The sequence below is a fragment of the Anolis carolinensis genome, chromosome 5 (assembly GCF_035594765.1).
Source record: "Anolis carolinensis isolate JA03-04 chromosome 5, rAnoCar3.1.pri, whole genome shotgun sequence".
In the NCBI taxonomy this organism is placed as follows: Eukaryota; Metazoa; Chordata; class Lepidosauria; order Squamata; family Dactyloidae; genus Anolis; species Anolis carolinensis.
In genome coordinates this window covers 181,827,304-181,848,023 of record NC_085845.1, presented here as the reverse complement: position 1 = coordinate 181,848,023, position 20,720 = coordinate 181,827,304, and the positions used below count along the sequence as shown (strand labels likewise).

General features: G+C 41.0%; 1 protein-coding gene across 4 annotated transcripts in view; it reads left to right on the top strand.

Annotated features, from left to right (window-relative positions):
• dennd2a (DENN domain containing 2A) overlaps nt 1–20,720 on the top strand; it is a 77,990-nt gene that overhangs the window by 41,131 nt on the left and 16,139 nt on the right. For 3 of the 4 annotated variants that reach the window (XM_062983085.1, XM_062983086.1, XM_062983087.1), the window contains exons 5-14: nt 42–163; nt 3,144–3,341; nt 4,927–5,023; nt 5,561–5,611; nt 6,100–6,287; nt 7,752–7,861; nt 9,337–9,406; nt 10,014–10,091; nt 11,163–11,303; nt 11,443–11,591. In XM_062983085.1, coding sequence (XP_062839155.1) covers nt 42–163; nt 3,144–3,341; nt 4,927–5,023; nt 5,561–5,611; nt 6,100–6,287; nt 7,752–7,861; nt 9,337–9,406; nt 10,014–10,091; nt 11,163–11,303; nt 11,443–11,591 — 1,204 coding nt within the window. The remainder of the gene's footprint in view (nt 1–41; nt 164–3,143; nt 3,342–4,926; nt 5,024–5,560; nt 5,612–6,099; nt 6,288–7,751; nt 7,862–9,336; nt 9,407–10,013; nt 10,092–11,162; nt 11,304–11,442; nt 11,592–20,720) is intronic. The other variant, XM_003220866.4, reaches the window with a different exon arrangement.

Below are 20,720 nucleotides of genomic sequence, written 5' to 3'. Positions count from 1 at the left end.
TATGTGTTGATTTATCTGTTGCCTTTGGCTTTTCTTTCTAGATCCTCCAGCAAAAGAGAATCCCTATGAGGATATTGAGACAAACAGTCGTTGCTTGGGGAAAAAATGTGTTCTGAACTTTCCAGCATCTCCTTCGTCTTCGGTCCCTGGCACACCCACAAAGGTATCCTGGTCTAACCAGTGTGACTTGAGCGTTCAGTGCCCCAAAGTTATGTGTTTTGGCTGTGTTACGAAGTTTAATGTGGTGGGAAAGCTGATGCCCTGCAGGGAAGAAAACGGCTGTTTCGCTCTCTGATGTGGTTTCCCATCTTGGATTAACTCTGTGATGGAGTTAATTTCCTGCCTACCCTATTCAGTGATTTTTAAAGGATAAACTCTTAAGTCTGCTGAATCCTGCTGGGTTAGGAATGATGGTTTCTTGCTGTGGGTTTTCACTTGCAGCTTCTGGCAGCCCACAGCCAAAACGTGGGGGAACTCTGTATGGCCATAAAGCAGACTGCTTTTTGTGGGTCTGGCTAGAAATTCAAAGGTTGCAGGGACCTTTCTAGCTATTGGCCGGACTAACTTTGCCCTGGGATTCATTTGAAATATTTCTAGACTTTGTTTTGTTTTGCAACTTTCTTACTGAAACGTGTGCAGTATTTTTTGCTTTGCTTTTCTGTATCTACAAAGGACAATATCTGACTGTACTTTGCAAGTCTGACCCTCTCAACCTGCAGAATAAGGCAGTTGCCTCAGGCAGCAGATACTGGAGATGAGCAGGGGCAATCCCCTTCCCTTCCATTTGAGGATAGACTTATGCATGCCACACAGCCCACCCAGGAGTCCCCAAGTAGTAGCGTGTATAGCATCTTTCTATTGCAAATGCTGAAGTAAGATGTCTGTCCAGTCAGCATCTAAGTATAGAATGAGAAGGGAACATCATTTTGCTATTCACGTTAGTCATCTATATCTGGCTTTGCTTGTTGTAATGCAATTTTATGAGTGAATCATAATAGAATAGAAATGTGAGAAATGCTCACTTCAAAATACACAGATTTCCCTGGGCAGCTGCTGGCCCTCAACCTTCAGGTTTTGTGAGTATTGTGTACTCTTGGGAGTTATATTTTTTATAAATGCTTCATGATTACTTGAGTTGTGTATGCAGCGCTTGGGTAGGATGTCATAGTATCCAAAGTGTTAAGTTGATATAGGCTGTATTTGTCTTACTCCACGTGTTCTTGCTTTAAAATTCCCAGGAGTCCCAGTCATCATTAAGGTATTTATTTATGTTCATATTTTATTGCTGCATTGTGTTAACTACTGTTTTAAATCACTGTTTTGATGATGTTATGTTGTGATGCTGGGCATGTCCCTGTTGTAAGCTGCCCCAAGTCCCTTCGGGGAGATGGTGGCGGGATACAAGAATAAATTATTATTATTATTGTATGACACAGCAAACAAGATAGATATGCTGGATTTCGTTTCACAAAATCACAATTCGAACACTTCCGAAGTGTCTAGGACTGTGTGATGTATTTTCGGATGATGCACACAGATCCCAGTAGGGTGGCCTTTATCATCATCATCATCATCATCATCATCATCATCATCATCATCATGGGCAATGTTAAGGGATTATAGGAGTTGAAAAGTTAAAAAATCTGGATGGCTACAGTTGTCCACACAGATTAAGTTAGTGAACACAGTTTAGGATACATATTCATTCCTACCTGTTGCTTGAATGATACAGAAGAGTGGGTTGGCAATTCTTTTATTACATCTGGGCAAGAGATGCAGTTGCAGTTTTCTGACACACTCACCTAAAAATAGATATGGGATTTTGCTTTTTGCTGGCAAGTGTAATCTTTTTTCTTAGTGCCAGTTGTGAAGCAAGAATGTGACCTGTGTGGGAAAATGTCCTTTAGTTGAATGTCACTGCTATTAGCAACTCTACTCCACACCCTCAACATGCAAGTGTCGAGAAAGAAAGGTTATCAGATGGGAGCTCTGCCACATTTATTCAGAACTAAATTATGCTAGATGCTATTTTGAATACAAAACTAAGATATATAGTATCTTTCTTCACTGTATTCTAAGTGATAATGTATTAGGAAATGGGTGTCCTTGTGCACTGTGGATGTATCCAAGAGCACAGTTTATATAGAGAAAACATTTCTATTTGCATTCTGGATGTGCAGAAAAAAAGGAGAAAAGAAATAGAGCTCAAATGAGTAAGGGAAACAGAAGCAGCCTCATAATCTGGAACCTTTTAATTGCCCAATTGCCTCCTCCTGTTCATAGATAAAGTTTCTTTTGGTCTGGAAATTCCACTAGATGCAGTGGGAAGTGTTCTTTTTATTTTCCATAGTCAGAAAATATGAGACGAGGGTGACTTTTTCTTCAGAGTTTAGGGATTTTAAAAATGAAAAGAAATGTTTTTTTAAGTAGTTACACTACACAGAGTGCCTACTAGCACAGTAGTCCTATTTTAGCATTCCCAAGGCTACGGGGTAAAGATTTGATGGCAGAGCCAAACCCAGAATTTGAACCAATAGACCTGTGAACCATAGCCAGACCATTCTGTGGTTCTACTGGATAGATGCAATCACAAAATAACAGGGTTTGGAAGCGGGGAGGTCCATTAATTTGCGACTGCAGGGATGTCTAAACATGTCTCTGTAGCCACTAGAAATGACCACCAGTTGATAGACTATTGGACCATATGGCTTTTAGTCAGATGTGGTACAGTAGCCCCTTCATTCTCTAGAACAAATGTCTGTGGCTGCTTGGTTGGTTAATTTTTGTTGGCTTGTTTTGTTTTCTATAAAATCCCCAAATGTGGGTGTGCAAAGCAGAGGAAACAAAACAAAGACCTCCTGGAAAATGTTATGCATTCTGTCATGATGTGGAAAATAAAAAGTCACTTCTACTTAGTTTGTCCTTTGAAAACTATAAGGGCTCCTTCGATTCATTAAGCCTGGGGTTATTGGTAATAATTCTTGTAACTCAAGTTTCCTGAAATTAGGTTTCTAGGTAACGTAAGATGTTCTTTGCTTCCCTTGCTTGGGGTAGCAGTAACTCCAAGGAAGTTCATTTTTCTTGGTATAGCATAAGACTAAATGCTAATATCCATCTTTTTCTGTTCTGTTCTATTTCCCCAGCTGCTGTCTAAACCCATCTTCTTTCGGCAAAACTCAGAACGGCGGAGTTTCAAGTTATTAGATATACGGAAATCAAATCGGGATGGAACATGTTCCCCTTCCAAAACCAGCCCTCCTTCCACTCCTAGCAGCCCTGATGATACTTTCTTCTCTTTGAGTGACCCACAAAATGGCAAGAGGAGGAAAAAAATTCCCAAGGTAAACCTCCGTTTGTGGGGTAGAGAAATAAGAAGGTTTGGTGGAGCCCTCCCCCTACTACATACAGACACAAACACACCCACAAATGCATATATCAGGGCTTGAACTCTTTTCTGAAATGAAACTAGTTCTAAAGAAATGTTTTTCCAAACTAACTGTATGGTCCTTATTAGCTATTCAAATGAAATGTCATCTAAGCTTTGTTTTAATCACCATCCAGGCAGACAGAACATTTCATTCCCCCAGGCTCATATTTTTACTGCAGATATAATATAAAATTAGGCTTCATGAACATGGTGAAATTAAGAGTTGTAAATAATGTCCCTAAGTTTCGTCCAACTCTCACGTACGGTTTTTGCTTCACAGACAAAAATAATACCATATTTCTTTGATTCTAAGGCACACTCCCTTCCCCCATATAAACATGTCTAAAAACAGAGAGTGTTTTATAATCAAAAGTGCTTTTTTATATAAGCTTTTTTTTCTGTTGGTAGTACTGAAATTAATGTGCATCTTTCAGTTGATGGCATCTTAGAATCAAAGAAATACTGTAGTGTTCTTAAGACATAGAAATTGTGTAAACTACACTTTTCGAAGATGGTCTGACAGCTATTCAAAACAAAGATTTCTCTTATGTGAACTGGCATTTTATGGCTTAGAATGCTTAGTTATTGTAGAATACCCTTGATCTTCATACACAAACATTCTAGTGGACGTGGCCACCCAGTACATTTGTGTGAGAGTGTGTGCCTTTAAGTCACCTGTCAACTTGTGACGACCTCATGAATTTCATGGGGTCTTCTTAGGCAAGAAATACTCAGAAGTGGTTTTGCCAGTTCCTTCCTCTGAATAGTAGCCCACAGCACCTGTCATTCATTAGTAGTTTCCCACTCCAGTACTGAGCAGTGCTGACCCTACTTAGCTTCCAAGATTGGACAAGATCTGGTTCTTTTAGGGTATTTACACCATACTAGCCAGTATTTTCACACCCATATTCTATCCATTTTGTGCCATGCAGTAAATTTATACTGCAAAGTTCAAGAGCCATTGTGGTTGTACTGGTTTGAATGTTACATTAGGACTTCAAGATATCAGGGTTCAAATTTCTGCTCAGCCATGAAAACCCATTAGATTAATTTTGGTCAGTCCCACACTCTCAGTCTTTGAGGAAGGCACGGTGGCAAACCTTCTCTGACTCAATCGTGTCAAGAAAATTCCATGATGGGTTTGCCTTCGAGTCATTGTAAGATGGGAAACAACATGAACATTTGAATTCTTTGTGGGGGATCAGAGAATACGGCAAAGTGAGCCACTCAGTGCAAAGGTTTTGACTGGTTGATATATATTTAGCTGCCTGGATGAATGTTAAGTTGTATAGTAGTTTTCTCAAATGCAATATTCTGATAGTCTCAACTAGAAAAAAGGCATCAAAGATGAATGAGAGAGTCTCAGAAAAATAAGTGATGTAATGAATAGAAAGGTAACAGGAATAATTAATTTATTGGCCCAAATTATCAATTTAGGTGTCTTATTTGTTTGATTTTTGATGGGAAGGAGAAGGCACTCACTTTTCTCTTTTGTTAAGCAGCTAGTGTTAAAAATCAATGCTGTGTATGAGTCGCGAAGAGGAAAGAAACGAGTCAAGAGGTTGTCTCAGTCGACAGAGAGCAGCTCAGGAAGAGGTAAAAAGGAAGGATTGCTGAAGGGATTAATGTGAACTGTGAGTGTGCTTTCATTAAAAAGTGTGCCGCAAATGATATTTAATATTTCACCCATGCTCAAAATTATCCATTATTAAATACATGGGATAAATCCCTCAGTAACCATTATATCAGTTATAAAGGACGGGTGCTTGCTGCCTAAGGCATATGGTGCTTGCTCTATATGCAACACCATTTCCTTCTAATATCCTCTTCCTTCTTATCAGCTGTGCTTCCTCCATTGCTTCTCCTATGACATATAGGAGAAGAAAGGGAATGCACTTAATATTGTCAGTGGGACTTTGTTCTCTCAGTCTCTAAGATCCCTTAGCATACTAATATTCCGGACTAATATGGATTTCTATGCCTTTGAAGTGGGACATTGAGAAAGTTATGCAGCCTGGACCTGTGGCCCCTCTCCCAAGTAAGAACTGGGTTCCAAGAACATTGTCTGCTGCTTAGTGATTATCATTTAGAAAATTAATATTATCTATTTTTCTTTTCTGCCTTTGCTACTAGTTACAGATGAGAACAGTGAATCAGACAGTGACACTGAAGAAAAGCTAAAAGGTAAGGAAGGAAGGAATCTGAAGACAAAGTGTTTTTATCCCTGGTCGAATCATTACAAGTTTGGGGATGAATATTCACTTGTCCAGTTTTCCATACTTCTACTACTCCCCTTGCCCCTCATCTAAGCACTTTTGTACTTTATGCAGACATTCAAATACTGTAAAATAATTTTTCTTCCCTTTGTTTTTTTTCTGACAAGAACTGATACTTTCAATTAGCAGATAGATCATTTTTATCTGTATAATCCAGCTGTGGTTCAATGCTGGGTGTAATCAAATGGGCGACAAGGTTTAATTATTTGGGATGGGACTCTTAAAGAGCCAGGTTGAAGGCACTACAGAGCCATAACATTCTCTGGGGCAGCCTTGGACTAGTTATACATTGTCAGCCTGACCAACATTAGAAGTCAGAAAAATGGGAGTATGAATTAAACTGGATATTATAAATAGAACAGATCTATTTGACTTTCTTTCTCTGCCTTTGTGTAGCTCACAGCCAGCGCCTGGTTCATGTGAAGTCTCGCCTGAAGCAAGCCCCCAAATACCAAACTTTGGAGCGGGATCTGATTGAGTACCAAGAGAGGCAGCTCTTTGAGTATTTTGTAGTGGTGTCATTGCACAAGAAGCAGGCTTGCACTCCATATGTCCCCGAAGTCACACAGCAGTTTCCTTTAAAGGTGGGCATACCGGAGAACATCTCAGCACACGAATGCATTCTTGAATTGCTGGATCGGGAAACAAACTTACTACAAGTTTTTTCCCAGGGGAAGGTGGAGAGGTAGACTTCGTTCAGACATCTGAGTTCTGTGATAGAGCACACACTTTGCATGCAGGTGGTCCCAGATTTAGTCACTGACATCTCCATTTAAAACAGGCAGGGCAGATTCAGGAGCTACTCTCCTACTGCCATCTTGGGACAGGGTGCATGACATTTTTGTGACAGGGTGGAAAATACAATTAAAACAAGCAGGAAATGCTTGCTTCAATGGGCTTTTCCCAGTTTGGAAGAAGATTTCAGGTATGTGATTACCCATCTAATTTTGGTGGCAGGTTTTAAGGATACCTGGTGGATACATGTTGCCCACCCTTGATTTAGGAGGATCAGGTCACATGTGGTGGGAAAAAGCAATTCCTGAGTTCCTGTGTGAAGCAAACATTAGATTAAATCAGGATGGACAACTGATCAGTGACTGGGGGCCAGTATCTCATACCCTGAACCCCTTTGGGGGCACAACTCTCCCATCCTGCCATGCTAATATGCTTCAGATTCCTTCTCTGTCTCCTCCAAAATGATGAATTGCCCAAAAACCACAATGATTTTTTTAGACTTAGTGGTACAGTGTGTTAAAGCACTGAGCTGCTGAACTTGCGGACCAAAAGGTCCCAGGTTCAAATCCCAGGAGCGGAATGAGTGCCTGCTGTTAGCCCCAGCTCCTGCCAACCTAGCAGTTCGAAAACATGCAAATGTGAGTAGATCAATAGGTACTGCTCCAGCAGGAAGGTAACGGCACTCCATGCAGTCATGCCGGCCACATGACCTTGTAGGTGTCTACGGACAATGCCGGCTCTTCGGCTTAGAAATGGAGATGAGCACCAACCCCCAGAGTCGGTCACGACTGGACTTAACATCAGGGGAAACCTTTACCTTTACCTAAGAGGGGTTAGGAGAGTGATGGGAGGCTTTGGGGCTGCAAAGTTTGGGCCCAGGAATTTATGCGGCCTCAGAGTACGCTTTCCTTTATCCTGGTTAGATGGAAGCATTGGTTGATCTAGTTTGGTATACTTTAATGTTCTCAGATGATCAAACCGTGCAGCTGAAAGTATCTCTAAAATTAGTTAAAGTTTCCTTGTAAAGAGTTTGATGCATACTGAAGTTGGCTAGATAGAAGAATTCATAAGGTTTGGTGTCGGCTAGATGGGGAAAGGATATTAGTTCAGGGAAGAAATATGTGAAGGTCAGGTGAGCCAGGCTAGCAGCTTTGTTAATATCTTCCAGGCAGAAGCTTCATCTCTGTCATCACCTCTCCTTTTATTGGGGGATGGGATGGGGATACTTGGAGCTCTTTCACTCCCACTTAACTAATCAGAAACACTCCCATTTCTCTCTCTCTCTCTCTCTCTCTCTCTCTCTTTTTTGCTAGCTTGAACGTTCCTTCAAATTCATGAGGGAAGCAGAAGACCAGCTTAAAGCCATTCCTCAGTTTTGCTTCCCTGACGCAAAAGACTGGATACCTGTGTGCCAATTTACCAGGCAAGATAAGCACTAGTATTTTTCTTCCTCCTCTCCTCCAACAATGAGTCTTTCTCCAAAAAAAAATGTTTAAAGTTATTTGTGAAACTCCTTTGTTCCTGCAACATTAAGGCAATCACAAACAACAGTAATAAAGAATTTTAAAGCTATTAACATCTTAAAATGTACTTTTAGTTCCCAGCATAAACACTACACATTAAATATGCAAGCAACAAAAACCAGTAACATAGAGTGAAGTAGTTTCTTTTTAGATTCTATTACCTTTATGGATAAATATGCAACATAATAGTCTTGTACAACACTCAGGTCAAAGGTCCATATTATTTATCACACTGTGTCAAGCAGTAGCCAGAACTTACAAGTATATGTCGCTTGACTGGAGCAGACCCTGCCCACTTACCCCCCAACCAGCTATGTTCTTAGGATCAGTTTAGAGTAGTGGTTAGAGCAGGTTTGCACAACCTTCTTCCTTCCAGATGTGTTCAGTTTAACATATCTAGAGATGATTATGTTGGGAAAACCTTCTCTAACCTTCCTAGTCACCATGTTATCTGGAATGATGGCAGTTTCATTCCAGCATGTCTGGAGTATTATAGGTTATGGAAGCCTGGATTAGAATGTCAGACTTAAGATCTGAGAGACACAAGCTAAAACCCAGTTTCATTCTTGAAGATGACATGGAATTACCTGGGCGCAGTCATTTAATTTATAGCCTGACCTACATCACAAGGCTATTGTGAAGATAAGATTGAGGTGGAAGAAGGACCATGTTCACTGGCTTGAGTCTCATGCGGGAAAAGTGGGTCATAATGTAAAAACACATCATTATGAAAAGATACTACAAACACAAGGCACAAAATCAATATATAGTGGTAATAAATTGAAAACTCATAATTCAGAGTTGACTGGGTAATCCTGTGAGAAGAGATAAGTCTTTAATTCTGTTTTAAAATTGACAGCTCTTTTAGTTGTCAGATATCTTTGGGCAGATCCTTCCACAGTTGTGGGGTGGCTGGTGAAAAGGTCCTCTGGGTGACGGTTGCCAGTTGGGTTCTGGCTTGTTGGAGTAGACATCCCCCAAAGGACCTCAGTGTCCTAAGCAGCCATGGATTGTACTGGATAAGGTGATCCTGTAGGTAACCTGGACCCAAACCATACAGGAGTCCATTTCATTCATCTTTTGAATTCAGGGAATGAATCAGATATGTGTTTTTTCCACCTACAATCCAAAGTAGCACAGTTTCAGGAATATCTCCCACCCCAAATGCACTCATATTATTCCTGATTCTCTGTAAACCAGTGGTTCTCGGCCTGTAGGTCCCCAGATATTTTGGCCAGAAATCCTAACAGCTGGTAAACTGGCTGGGAGTTGTAAGCCAAAACACCTGGGGACCCATAGGTTGAGAACCACTGCTGTAAACAAAGAGCTGTCATAATAAATCTTTTCTCCGCTCCTTCTACTTTCAATTTTTCAGTGAGACTTTCTCCTTCGTCTTAACTAGTGAAGATGGTAGCAGAAGATTTGGATACTGCAGAAGACTACTGGTAACTATCTCTTTTTTCTTCCATCTAAATTAGAGGCAGAAAAAAGTCTAGTCGTTAGGACCTTCCAAGCCCTGAGATAATGATTTTATGGCCTTCATTCACTCGGGTTGTTTAAAAGAAATAAGTAAAATAGGCATGTCTTTATTGTAGAGTTATAAGAGATACCAAGAGCCATCCAGTCCAACCCCATTCTGCCATGCAAGAACATGAAAAGCATTCCCAACAGATGGCCATCCAACCTCTGCTTTAAAACCTCTATGGAAGGAAACTGCCATAATCTGAGGCGGCATATTCTCCTAAACATTTTATCTTTGTTTGAGAGTCTACTATATTTGTAATTAAATTAAGAAAAATATGTAGAACAAGCTGTTACCTATATTTATCATATATAGTACTTTTAAAAATTAAAATCTTATGGATTTCCTTTTACTTCCACAGTTCGTCTTTTCAAGCATTAAGAATGTAGGAGACTCAAAAATTATTCTCTAAAATTTGAGGATATCGTAGGAGACTGTCTGCTCTGTTTAGTATGCGCTTGCTACATATAGTTCCTTTTTTATTAATTACTATGTATTTCTGTGGGTCTTTTGCCTGTCTCTCTTGAAAGCCCAGTGGGAAGGGGAAACGTCTCCCTGAAGTTTACTGCATTGTGAGCCGCCTGGGATGTTTCAACCTCTTTTCTAAGGTAAGGATGGACAGTGTGTACTTTAAATAGTGAATTATTTCATCCACCCTCCCATGTGCTATCGTTTCAGTTCAAATCATTATTCTTAAATGGAGAACTGGTGAGAGAGGGACAGGAGGGGGAAACACATGAAACATGTATTTCTCTTAGCAGAGTTTGGAATAGTTTCATTTTGACTAGTTTTGAGGATCTTCTGGTCAACATGGCCAATGGGATTCTGGGACTTTGTGATGGCATGCCCGAGCCTATGGGAAAAACTATAGTATCTGGCTTTATACAGGGGCTATCTGTATAAAGATCAAGACCTTTAACATACAGAGGCACTTTAGGCAAGGTGAAAAGATAACCAAAATGAGTTTACTGAAGACAAGATGAATTAAAGGGTTAACTCCACCTGGAACTATTATAAGATAGCTTAAAACAATACATTACAAAAGGAGATTTTGCTGGTTGCAGTCCTCTCTCTGGAGTCATTGAAAGTCTTCTGCCTCTGATGCAAAGTGATGGTTTACAAGCTGGTGCTTATAAACTGTCTCAATCTTCTTTCTTGTGAAGCTTAAGATGATCAAAAGCTTCTGTTGTCTCTGGGACTGGTATGTAAATACTGGCTGAATGCAGGTGCTAAGGATGCCTGTTTTGGATTGCTTGGGCCTAAGATTACCAGACAATGCCCAAGCCTCTAGACCCTGTAGCTCTGCTGCACAAAAAAGGAGGAGTCTAGCAAGAGAGCTCTGTACAGGCAAATGGAATATACCAACTAAGGCTGGCCTCTAAGGGGTTTTTATGCTCCACCCAAAAAACTAATACAAAGGGAGGTATCTACAGGGTTGTTGTATGTTTTCCGGGCTGTATGGCCATGTTTCAGAAGTATTCTGGAACATAGCCATACAGTCTGGAAAACATACAACAACCCTGTGATCCCGGCCATGAAAGCCTTCGACATCACGGAGGTATCTACACTATTGGGAAAACCTATAAACAGGGGGAACTAAAGCAAAGGAGTAGTCTAAAAAGTAACCCTTTTCAACAATTTTTCACTTTTACTTCTTTGGTTTTTCTCCCTTTTCAAAGATCTTAGATGAAGTTGAGAAAAGGCGTGGGATTTCCCCTGCCTTGGTGCAGCCCCTTATGAGGAGTGTCATGGAGGCTCCATTTCCAGCTCTGGGTCGGACCATCACTATCAAAAACTTCCTACCTGGATCTGGGACAGAGGTACAGTAAGTTCAAAACTAGGGTCCAGGAGAGTTAAGTGTAACCTCCAAATAGTGGAGATTGTTCTTGAAATATTTTAGGCTCTAAATTTCATCTCAGGCAGACCAAATCATCTGAATCGTTTTTCTTATTCTTTCAGATAATCGAGTTGCGTCGACCCCTTGATTCAAGGCTGGAGCATGTGGATTTTGAATCCCTGTTCTCTTCACTCAGCATCCGGCACTTAAGCAGAGTCTTTGCTTCCTTGCTGTTGGAGAGAAGAGTGATACTCATAGCAGACAAACTCAGGTACCTATTTTTGCTGCTTATTCCTGTGCCTTGCTTTCTTGAGAAAATAAATTATCCAGCCTGTATGGATCCTTAGAGACCCAGTGTGGTATATTGCTTTGATTGTTGGACTAGGACTCGGGGAGACCCAGGTTCAAATCCCTACACAGTCATGGAAACTCACTGGGTGCCTTTGGGCAGGGTACATTCTCTGAGCCTTAGAGAGCCATGACAAAAATGTGAATAAATCCTGCCTCTGTGTGTATGTGTGTGTGAAAGAGAGAGAATCACCATACATCAAAAACAACTTGAACGCATAAAACAAAATGTGTCTTTTCCTAGCAACATTCCAACATTCAACATTCAGAAGTGGTCCAGTGTTTACAATAGCAGGGATGTCATTTTCAAAAATCTAACATGGAAAAACGAAGTTGCAAAATAGTACCTTTGGAACATAAGATATATCAAGTCAATGAAATTGAGTAAATGATGTCAAATCTTTTTTGTATTGCTTTCTGGCACTAAAAGCAAGCTTTGTTTATGAAAATGCAGTTTCAGTGTCCCTCTAGCCTGCCTTGCACCAGTTGAGTTTTTTGGAAAAGGGAATAATCTAGTAGATAACACAGTAGATAACATTAGTTCTTGGAAATTGCTACAACTACAATGCTTATATATTTGGAGAGTGTTTTTCCCAGTTTTGTAATCTGTACGCCTTGTCCCCTTACTGCAGTCCATAATCCTGCATGAGTATGCAGAAAATTAGCCAGACCTTCTAGTTTATGTGTGTGTGTGTGTACAGAATTATACAAATATATACAGAATTGTTTATATTTTAATATATAAAAAAATAATTGGGGCAAGAGGTCAAAAGGGTTATGCTATCTCCTTTCATAGAGATAATATTCACACTATGATTATTGCTAAAGAGTCATCTTGCTGGATTGTGTATTGCATAATGACAAAAACATGCTTCTGTTGTTCTTTCAGTGGCAATGTGGCAATGGGCTTGGTTTAGCTGCCTTTAAGTAGCTTAATCGACTTAAAGAAGTGTTGTTGAAAGCTTTCATGGCCAGAATCACTTGGTTGCTGTGAATTTTCTGGGCTATATGGCTATGTTCCAGAAGCATTCTCTCCTGACAGTTCGCCCACATCTATGGAAGGCATCCTCAGAGGTTGTGAGGACTTAAAGAAGAATTAGATGAACTGATAGAAGTTTGGTCCATCAGTAGCAATTTGCCATTTCCCATGCAAATAGAACCAAGTGTCTCTGGCACAATATCTCAAGAGTACCAGAATCTGGGAATATAAACAGGATATGGTCATCCCTTTCATGGCTTGTTTGTGAGCTTTCTGACACATCTGGCTGCCGAACACTACTAAAGGCAAATCAATGACCTCAATAGACATTGGACTGCTGGAGGAATGCAGTTTCTAAGATTCTTACCCACTGGCCTAGATAGTCCTTAGTTTAGGTTTATGACTGATTCAACAATACTCTTTCCCATCTACACCTTACGAAGGAAAAAGGGCCTCGATCTCTTTAAGATTTTCTGCAGCTGGTGCCTGGCACACAGCCATTTCTTAAACACTTGAGGCTGGAGAGTGTGGAGTTCTCTTTTTAAGCCAGCAAATGCAAAACTTCACAGATGAGTAATGATGCTTATGAGCACAAGATCAAGTTTCAGTGGCCTGTCTGTTTTCATAATTCACAGTAAGTCCCACTGCAAGAGACTGAGAGAAGGAAAGGAAAAGGTGTAGAGGTCTCTATTGCAATAGCAGCCAAAAATCTACTCACCCATGTGTTATATTTTTAAGGTGGATAAGAACACCATTCGGGAACGTTATGAGAAAGACCAGTGAATGATAGAATATATCTCTTGAGTCAAAAGAGTCCTGAGAATCTGCTTGAAACTTTAGGAAAAATTCAGGTTTCTATACTTCATGAATTCAAGGACCATTTCTGATATGAAAGAATGCTCACAATGTATTGCAAAGCTTATACTTCCTGTGTGTGGGTTAGTTAATGCCCATCATGTATGATCCCTTCCTACTTTCTTTCCTATCTGCTGTGTCACCCCCCTCCCCCCCAAATAACATAGAAACTCTTGAGTTAGAATATATATTCAATGTTATTCTCTGACTTTTAATGATGGAAGATTTGAAGTATGGTCTCTATACTGTGTTTTTAATTATAAATGAATGACCGCACTACATACATACACACACATATACACATATTCACACAAACACACACACACATATAAATTCACACACACAAACACATATGCACACACACACACTCCACTGTATTAGTTTAGGTAACGAGCTGCCTGAGTTATGTATTTAATAATCCTATTTGTTAGAAATAGTCATTGTTTGGTTTGGGATTTTGTGAATGGTCGCATTACAAATACACACGGCTCTCTGGAGTTTCTGATATGAAAAAGAATGCTCACAATTTATTGTATAAGCTTATAGAATCATAAAACCGTAGAGTTGGAAGAGACCTCACTGGCCATCCAGTCCAACCCCCTGCAAGAAGCAGGAAAATCTCATTCAAAGCACCCCCGACAGATGGCCATCCAGCCTCTGCTTAAAAGCCTCCAAAGAAGGAGCCTCCACAGTCCGGGGCAGAGAGTTCCACTGCTTAACAGCTCTCACAGTGAGAAAGTTCTTCCTGATGTTCAGGTGGAATCTCCTTTCCTGTAGTTTGAAGCCATTGTTCCGCGTCCTTGTCTGCAGGGCAGCAGAAAACAAGCTTGCTCCCTCCTCCCTATGGCTTCCCCTCACATATTTGTACATGGCTATCTAGACGCTATACTCCTATTTATGCAGGCCAAAATCCCATTGGCTTTTTTTGCCGCTGCATTACATTGTAGGCTCACGTTTAACTTGCCCACGAGGACTTCAAGATCTTTTTCACATGTCCCCCATTCTGTATCGTTGCATTTCATTTTTTCTGCCTTGTCCATGTTGAACTTCATTTTGTTAGTTTCAGCCCATCTCTAATCTGTTAATATCATTTTGAATTCTGCTCCTGTCTTCTGGAGTATTGGCTATCCCTCCCAATTTGGTGTCATCTGCAAACTTTATGATCATGCCTTCTAATCCTTCATCTAAGTCATTGATAAAGATGTTGAACAGAACCGGGCCCAGGACGGAACCCTGCGGCACTCCACTCGTGACTTCTTTCCAGGATGAAAGAAGTCACTGGTATTGGTGAGCACCCTTTGGGATCGTTCGCTTAACCAATTACAGAGCCACCTAACCGTAGTTTTGCCTAGCCCACATGTGACTAGCTTGTTTGCCAGAAGGTCGTGGGGAACCTTGTCAAAGGCCTTACTAAAATCCAGATACGCTACATCCACGGCATTCCCCGCATCTACCCAGCTTGTAACTCCATCAAAAAAAGAGATCATATTAGTCTGGCATGATTTGTTTTTGGTAAATCCGTGTTGACAATTAGCAATGACCTCATTTGTTTCTAAGTGTTTGCAGACCACTTCCTTAACGATATTTTCCAGAATCTTGCCTGGTATCGACATGAGGCTGATCAGACAGTAATTGTTTGGGTAGTCTTTTTTACCCTTCTTGAAGATAGGGACCACATTTGCCCTCCTCCAATCTGCTGGTTTTTCTCCCGTTCTCCAAGAACTCTCAAAAATGATTGCTAGTGGTTCCGAAATAACTTCTGCTAGTTCCTTCAATACCCTTGGGTGTAGTTGATCTGGCCCTGGAGACTTGAATTCATTTAGAATGGCCAGATATTTCTGGACAACTTGTTTCCCTATTCAGGATTGGATTTTCCCCCAATCTTTTGCCCACTCCATGTTGCTGAGGTTGAGGACGGCTTTCTTTTTGTGAGAAGAATGAGGCAAAGGAGGCATTAAATAGTTCTGCCTTTTCCCTATCCCCTGTCAGAATTTCCCATCTTCTCCTCGCAGAGGCCCTATCGCCTCCTTGCTCTTCCTTTTCCTACCAACATAAGCAAAGAAGCTCTTTTTAATTGCTTTTAATGTCTCTGGCATTTGTGCTTTGAGTATTTTGCTTTTGTAAAACTCCCATCCATCCTTAACTCCCTTGTCTCTTAGCATTGGCGTCCATGGAATGATGCTCAGTATTTCCTTCATTTTTTGGAAGTCAGCTCTCCTAAAGTCCAGAATGCAGGTTTGACTTGTCTTAGTTTCAGCCGCCTTTTGTGTCGCAAACTGTAGGAGCACATGGTCGCTTGCCCCTAAGGATTCAACCACTTCGACTGCATTGATCAGGTCCTCTGCGTTTGTTAGGATGAGATCCCCTTGTTGCCTCTTTTACCTTCTGGACCATAAAATTGTCTGCAAGGCAAGCGGGGAATTTGTTGGACTTCGTACTCTTGGCCGAGTTTGTTTTCTAGCAGATATCAGGATAGTTGAAATCACCCATGACCACTATATCTCTTCTTTGTGCCTGTTTGGTCAGCTGCTGACAGAAGACTTCATCAAGTCCTTCATCCTGGTTCGGATGTCTGTAGTAGACACCCACGATAAGATCTTTTTGAGTCCCGTTTCCCTTGATTCTTATCCAGATGCTTTCAAGCTGGTTTCCCGGATTTCCGTCTTGCATCTCTTCTGCAACGTAAATGTTTTTGACATATAGGGCTACTCCCCTTCCTCTCCCCTTTGTTCTGTTTCTGTGAAAGAGGTTATAGCCTTCAATGGCTACATTCCAGTGATGGGAGTCATCACACCACGTTTCAGTGATGCCTATGACATCGTAAGTGTGGTGTTGTGCTAAAAGTTGGAGTTCGTCTTGTTTATTCCCCATGCTCTGTGCATTAGTGTAAAGACATGTAAGCTCCTGGGACCTTCCCCTGAGCTGTTCCTTTGGGATTATTGTGTTTTTGCTAATTGGTCCTTGTTGTGTTTGTTCAACCCTCCATTTAGACTTATGGCGATTCCCTGTGGTCGTGGGTAAAATACTGTTGGCAAGGCTATTGTCCCCCTTCCCCGGCTGACCTAGTTTAAAGTGCGCCTGATGAAGTTTGCTTGTCTGTGAGCAAAAAAGGTGTTTTCCTACTTCTGTGAGATGCACAGATACTTCCTGTGTGTGGGTTAGTTAATGTCCATCATGTATGATCCCTTCCTACTTTCTCTTTCCTATCTGCAGTGTTCCCCCTCCCCACAAAAAAAAAAAAACCCACAGAAACTCTGGAGTTAGAATATATTTTTCATGTCATTCCTGACTTTTGGTGACCGGAGATTCGAAGTATGGTCTCCAAAGTCGTAGTCCAGTGCTCAAGCCATGACACCATGCTGGCTGTCTAGAATATATTGTACAAATCCCTTGGATACATTTTGCATCTCTAGATATAACTAGGTGTATGCAAATATTTTGCAGTTTCTGAAGAAAGATTCTTTTTATGTGCGTGTTTTTAATTATGTATAAATGACCGCATTACCTCTGAATGCTTGAGAAAGTAAAAAGATTTCTGCCCAGTTGAGGTGAAAAAGGAAATGGCAGTATTTTCAACCTGCTTGGGGCCCAGAGCAGGGTGCCACAATTAGGAAGGTCTTGCTCTGGTCACCGTCTGTTTTTGCTTCTAACAGCTGAAGTACCTGGAGCAGGTCCTTTGGTGAAGATCTTTAAGTCTAGGCTGATTTATGTGGGAAGGAAATAATCCTTTAATGCCCAGGACCCAAACTATTTAAGATGTGTTGAACATTTGAAGTAGGCTGAGAGCCAGTGCAGATGTTCAAAACTGTTGAGAGATGATCCGTTATGCTCCCTTATTTTGCACTGGCTATAATTTCCAAACAGTCTTCAAAAGAAGTCTGCATACAGTGGATTGCTGTAGTCTAAAAGAGGTGTTATCAAAAAACCAATAGCTCTGGCAGGTTTATGTCTAGTAAGAAGGTGCAAAGCCACCCTTGTGGGAGGAATTCTGGAAGTTACAGTCCAAGAAGTGGTAATTGTGCATTTTTCTGTAATCATATGGTGAGAGGGGCTGTAGCTTCCCAAGGTCTCATAAGAGATTTATTTGCCCCCTTTCTCCTTCACAGATGTCTCTACTCTAGACAAACATCCTGTATTTTTTTTATTCAGCTTTGTGTCTTACTTGATTCTTTGTTTTTAAGTTGTTTTATCTACTTTATGTATATGTTTATAGGGGCATTGGGCAAACTTCGGCCCTTTAGGTGTTTTGGACTCTAACTCCCACCATTTCTAACAGCCTACTGGCTGTTAGGAATTGTGGGAATTTGAGCCTAAAACAGCTGGAGGGCCAAAGTTTGCCCACAGGTAAAGGTAAAGGTTTCCCCTGACATTAAGTCCAGTCATGTCTGACTCTGGGGTGTGGTGCTCATCTCCATTTCTAAGCCAAAGAGCCGGCGTTGTCCGTAGACACCTCCAAGGTCATGTGGCCAGCATGACTGCATGGAGCACCGTTACCTTCCCGCCGGAGCGGTACCTATTGATCTACTCACATTGGCATGTTTTCGAACTGCTAGGTTGGCAGGAGCTGGAGCTAACAGCGGCCGCTCCCGCCGCTCCCGGGGTTTGAACCTGGGACCTTTCGGTCTGCAGCTCAGTGCTTTAACGCACTTTAACGCGACCGGAGCTCCCAAGTTTGCCCATGCCTGGTTTATATGTATACCAATTCCTATAAACACAAGCCAGTATGGTATTGTGGTTTAATTGATGGATGAACTCTGGGAGACTAAAGTCTGAATCCCTGCTTGGCCATGGAAATCCACTGAGTCAGACTTTCTCAGCCTCTGAGAAAGATAGTGATAAATCCCTTATGAACAAATCTTGCCAAGAAAACCTTGTGATAGATTCACCTTAGGGCAGTGGTTCTCAACCTGCAGTCCCCAGGTGTTTTTGGCCTTCAACTCCCAGAAATCCTAACAGCTGGAAAACTGGCTGGGATTTCTGGGAGTTGTAGGCCAAAAACATCTGGGGACCCCAGGTTGTGAACCACTGCCTTAGGGTCATCATAGGCTGGAAATAGTTTGGAGGCAGAACAGTAACAGTGGAACTGAAGGACCAGGTAGGACAGTACTTTTAATCAACCAGTCAGTCAGTAATAATCTCAGAATATTTATTTGGGAAATATGGAATTGAGCCACAAGGAGAGGTGGGTGATGATGATGATAATAATAATAATAATAATAATAATAATAATAATAATAATAATAATAATAATAATGCATATTTTGAGGGGGGGAATTTAATTTCTATCCACGACATTTCTGATCTTATTTTTCTTCCTTTTAGTTTTTCTCTTCAACTAACACAGCTGTTTGAGGTTGTTCAGGGGTTTGGAATGCTTGAAGTAATCCACCAGAGACTATTTAATTGAGTACATGCAGGTGAAGAAAAGCGCATGGCAGACACTGTTTCTCATACTCTTCTGCAGTTGATCATGCAGACATTACTCCTACTCACAATCTGAGTTGTGTGTGTTCACACACATCTCTGTGTGAATAACAGAGTAATACAATTCATTGTGTTGCTACGTTGCTGCAAAATTGCAGACTTGAATCCGCAAACAAGCAGAGGGCTTGCTTCCAAATGTTGTGTGAATTCTGAAGCATTTTTGATCCAAGCTCAAATTAGAAATAAAAGAGAGGGAGTTTCATTGTTGTTTCTGTTCTTGTTTTCTTTTCCTTATTCTTTTCTGTAAAGATTTGTCATTCTGAACCAACAGACATTGGTGAAGGGCATTCCTTTTCTTCCCCCACCCAATCATAATAAACATTGTTTTATAGCTCACATAAATGAATTGTTGGTTTTTTTAAAATCAGAACTAAGCAATTAATTTTTTCCTTCACTTTGGTCACAGGGTTCCACTGGTCTGATTAAAAGTGTAAAAGTGACAAAGAAAAAGGAAATAATGCTTGATACTTCCTGTGGAAATTCCCCAAGAGGTCATATGGAAATGTAAAAAGGTTATTGTATTTGGGTTGCTGTGAATTTTCTGGGCTGCATGACCATGTTCCAGAAACATTCTCTCCTGGTGTTTCACCCACATCTATGGCAGGCATCCTCAGAGGTTGTGAGGTCTGTTGGAAACTAGGCAAGTGGGGTTTCCCCAGGCAGGAAGCAGTCAGACTTTAAACCTTGCAAGGCCATTTAATGCTAATCAAGGTGGCCAGTTACACCATTCACACTTGCCTCGAACAGACAAGAGTTCTTTCTCCCACCCTGGACTTTCCATGGATATATAAACCCCACTTGCCTAGTTTCCAACAGACCTCACAATATCTGAGGATGCCTGCCATAGATGTGGAGGAAGCGTCAAGAGAGAATGCTTCTGGAACATGGCCATATAGTATGGAGAACTCACAGCAACCCAGTGATTCAGGCCATGAAATCACTTGCATTTGTTTAGGGAGGCCAAACAGTCAAATTGGTAGCACAACTGTTTCACCTTAAATGAGAAGATTCAGAGCAGATATCAAAACCACATACAGTCGTAAGTTACAATGAGAACTTTATGCTTCCGAAAGTGTTTCCTATTCACTTATTCGGGTAAGAAGTATAATAGTTAAAGCACCATCCACAAGGTCTTCAATCGGTGTTTTTCAAACCAGGGTTCATGGAGAGCTCTTGAGTCCTTTTAGCTTCTTCCAAGCCTTCTGCAAATGTTAGTTTCCCACTTCTGGTACTCCACATTCGCCTTTGAAAGAGGGATAGCTCTGAGCAACCTGTGGACCAGTCCAGTCTCATATCATGGATCTATCAATATTGAATGTTCAGAGCAGTATTTATTTGTTGAGAAGTGTGGTAGAAGGGGCAAGATGTATGCCACAAAGGAGCTGTGGAAGGCAGGATATTAGTTCCATAGGATATGGTACATTAAAGGGTTTTTTTTTCAACCAAAACAAAGTTGTAAACTACTATCCTAGTTCTTCATATGGTTGTGAATTTTCTGACCACTGTGAAATCTGCACAAGTTTGTGCGCAGCTGTAGACATGGTACACAATACATGCCTTTTGGGTTATTATATTCTTCAGTGCATGTACTTGTCTTCAAAATGTTTCAGCCATGAGGACTAGAACCCATTTTTGAAAAGAGAATACCCAGGAAGCCAGGAAATGGGTGGTGAATATAAGTACACCTTTAAAAAATAGTCCGTAGTCAGCAAAGTACCCTTTCCTTCTCCCATG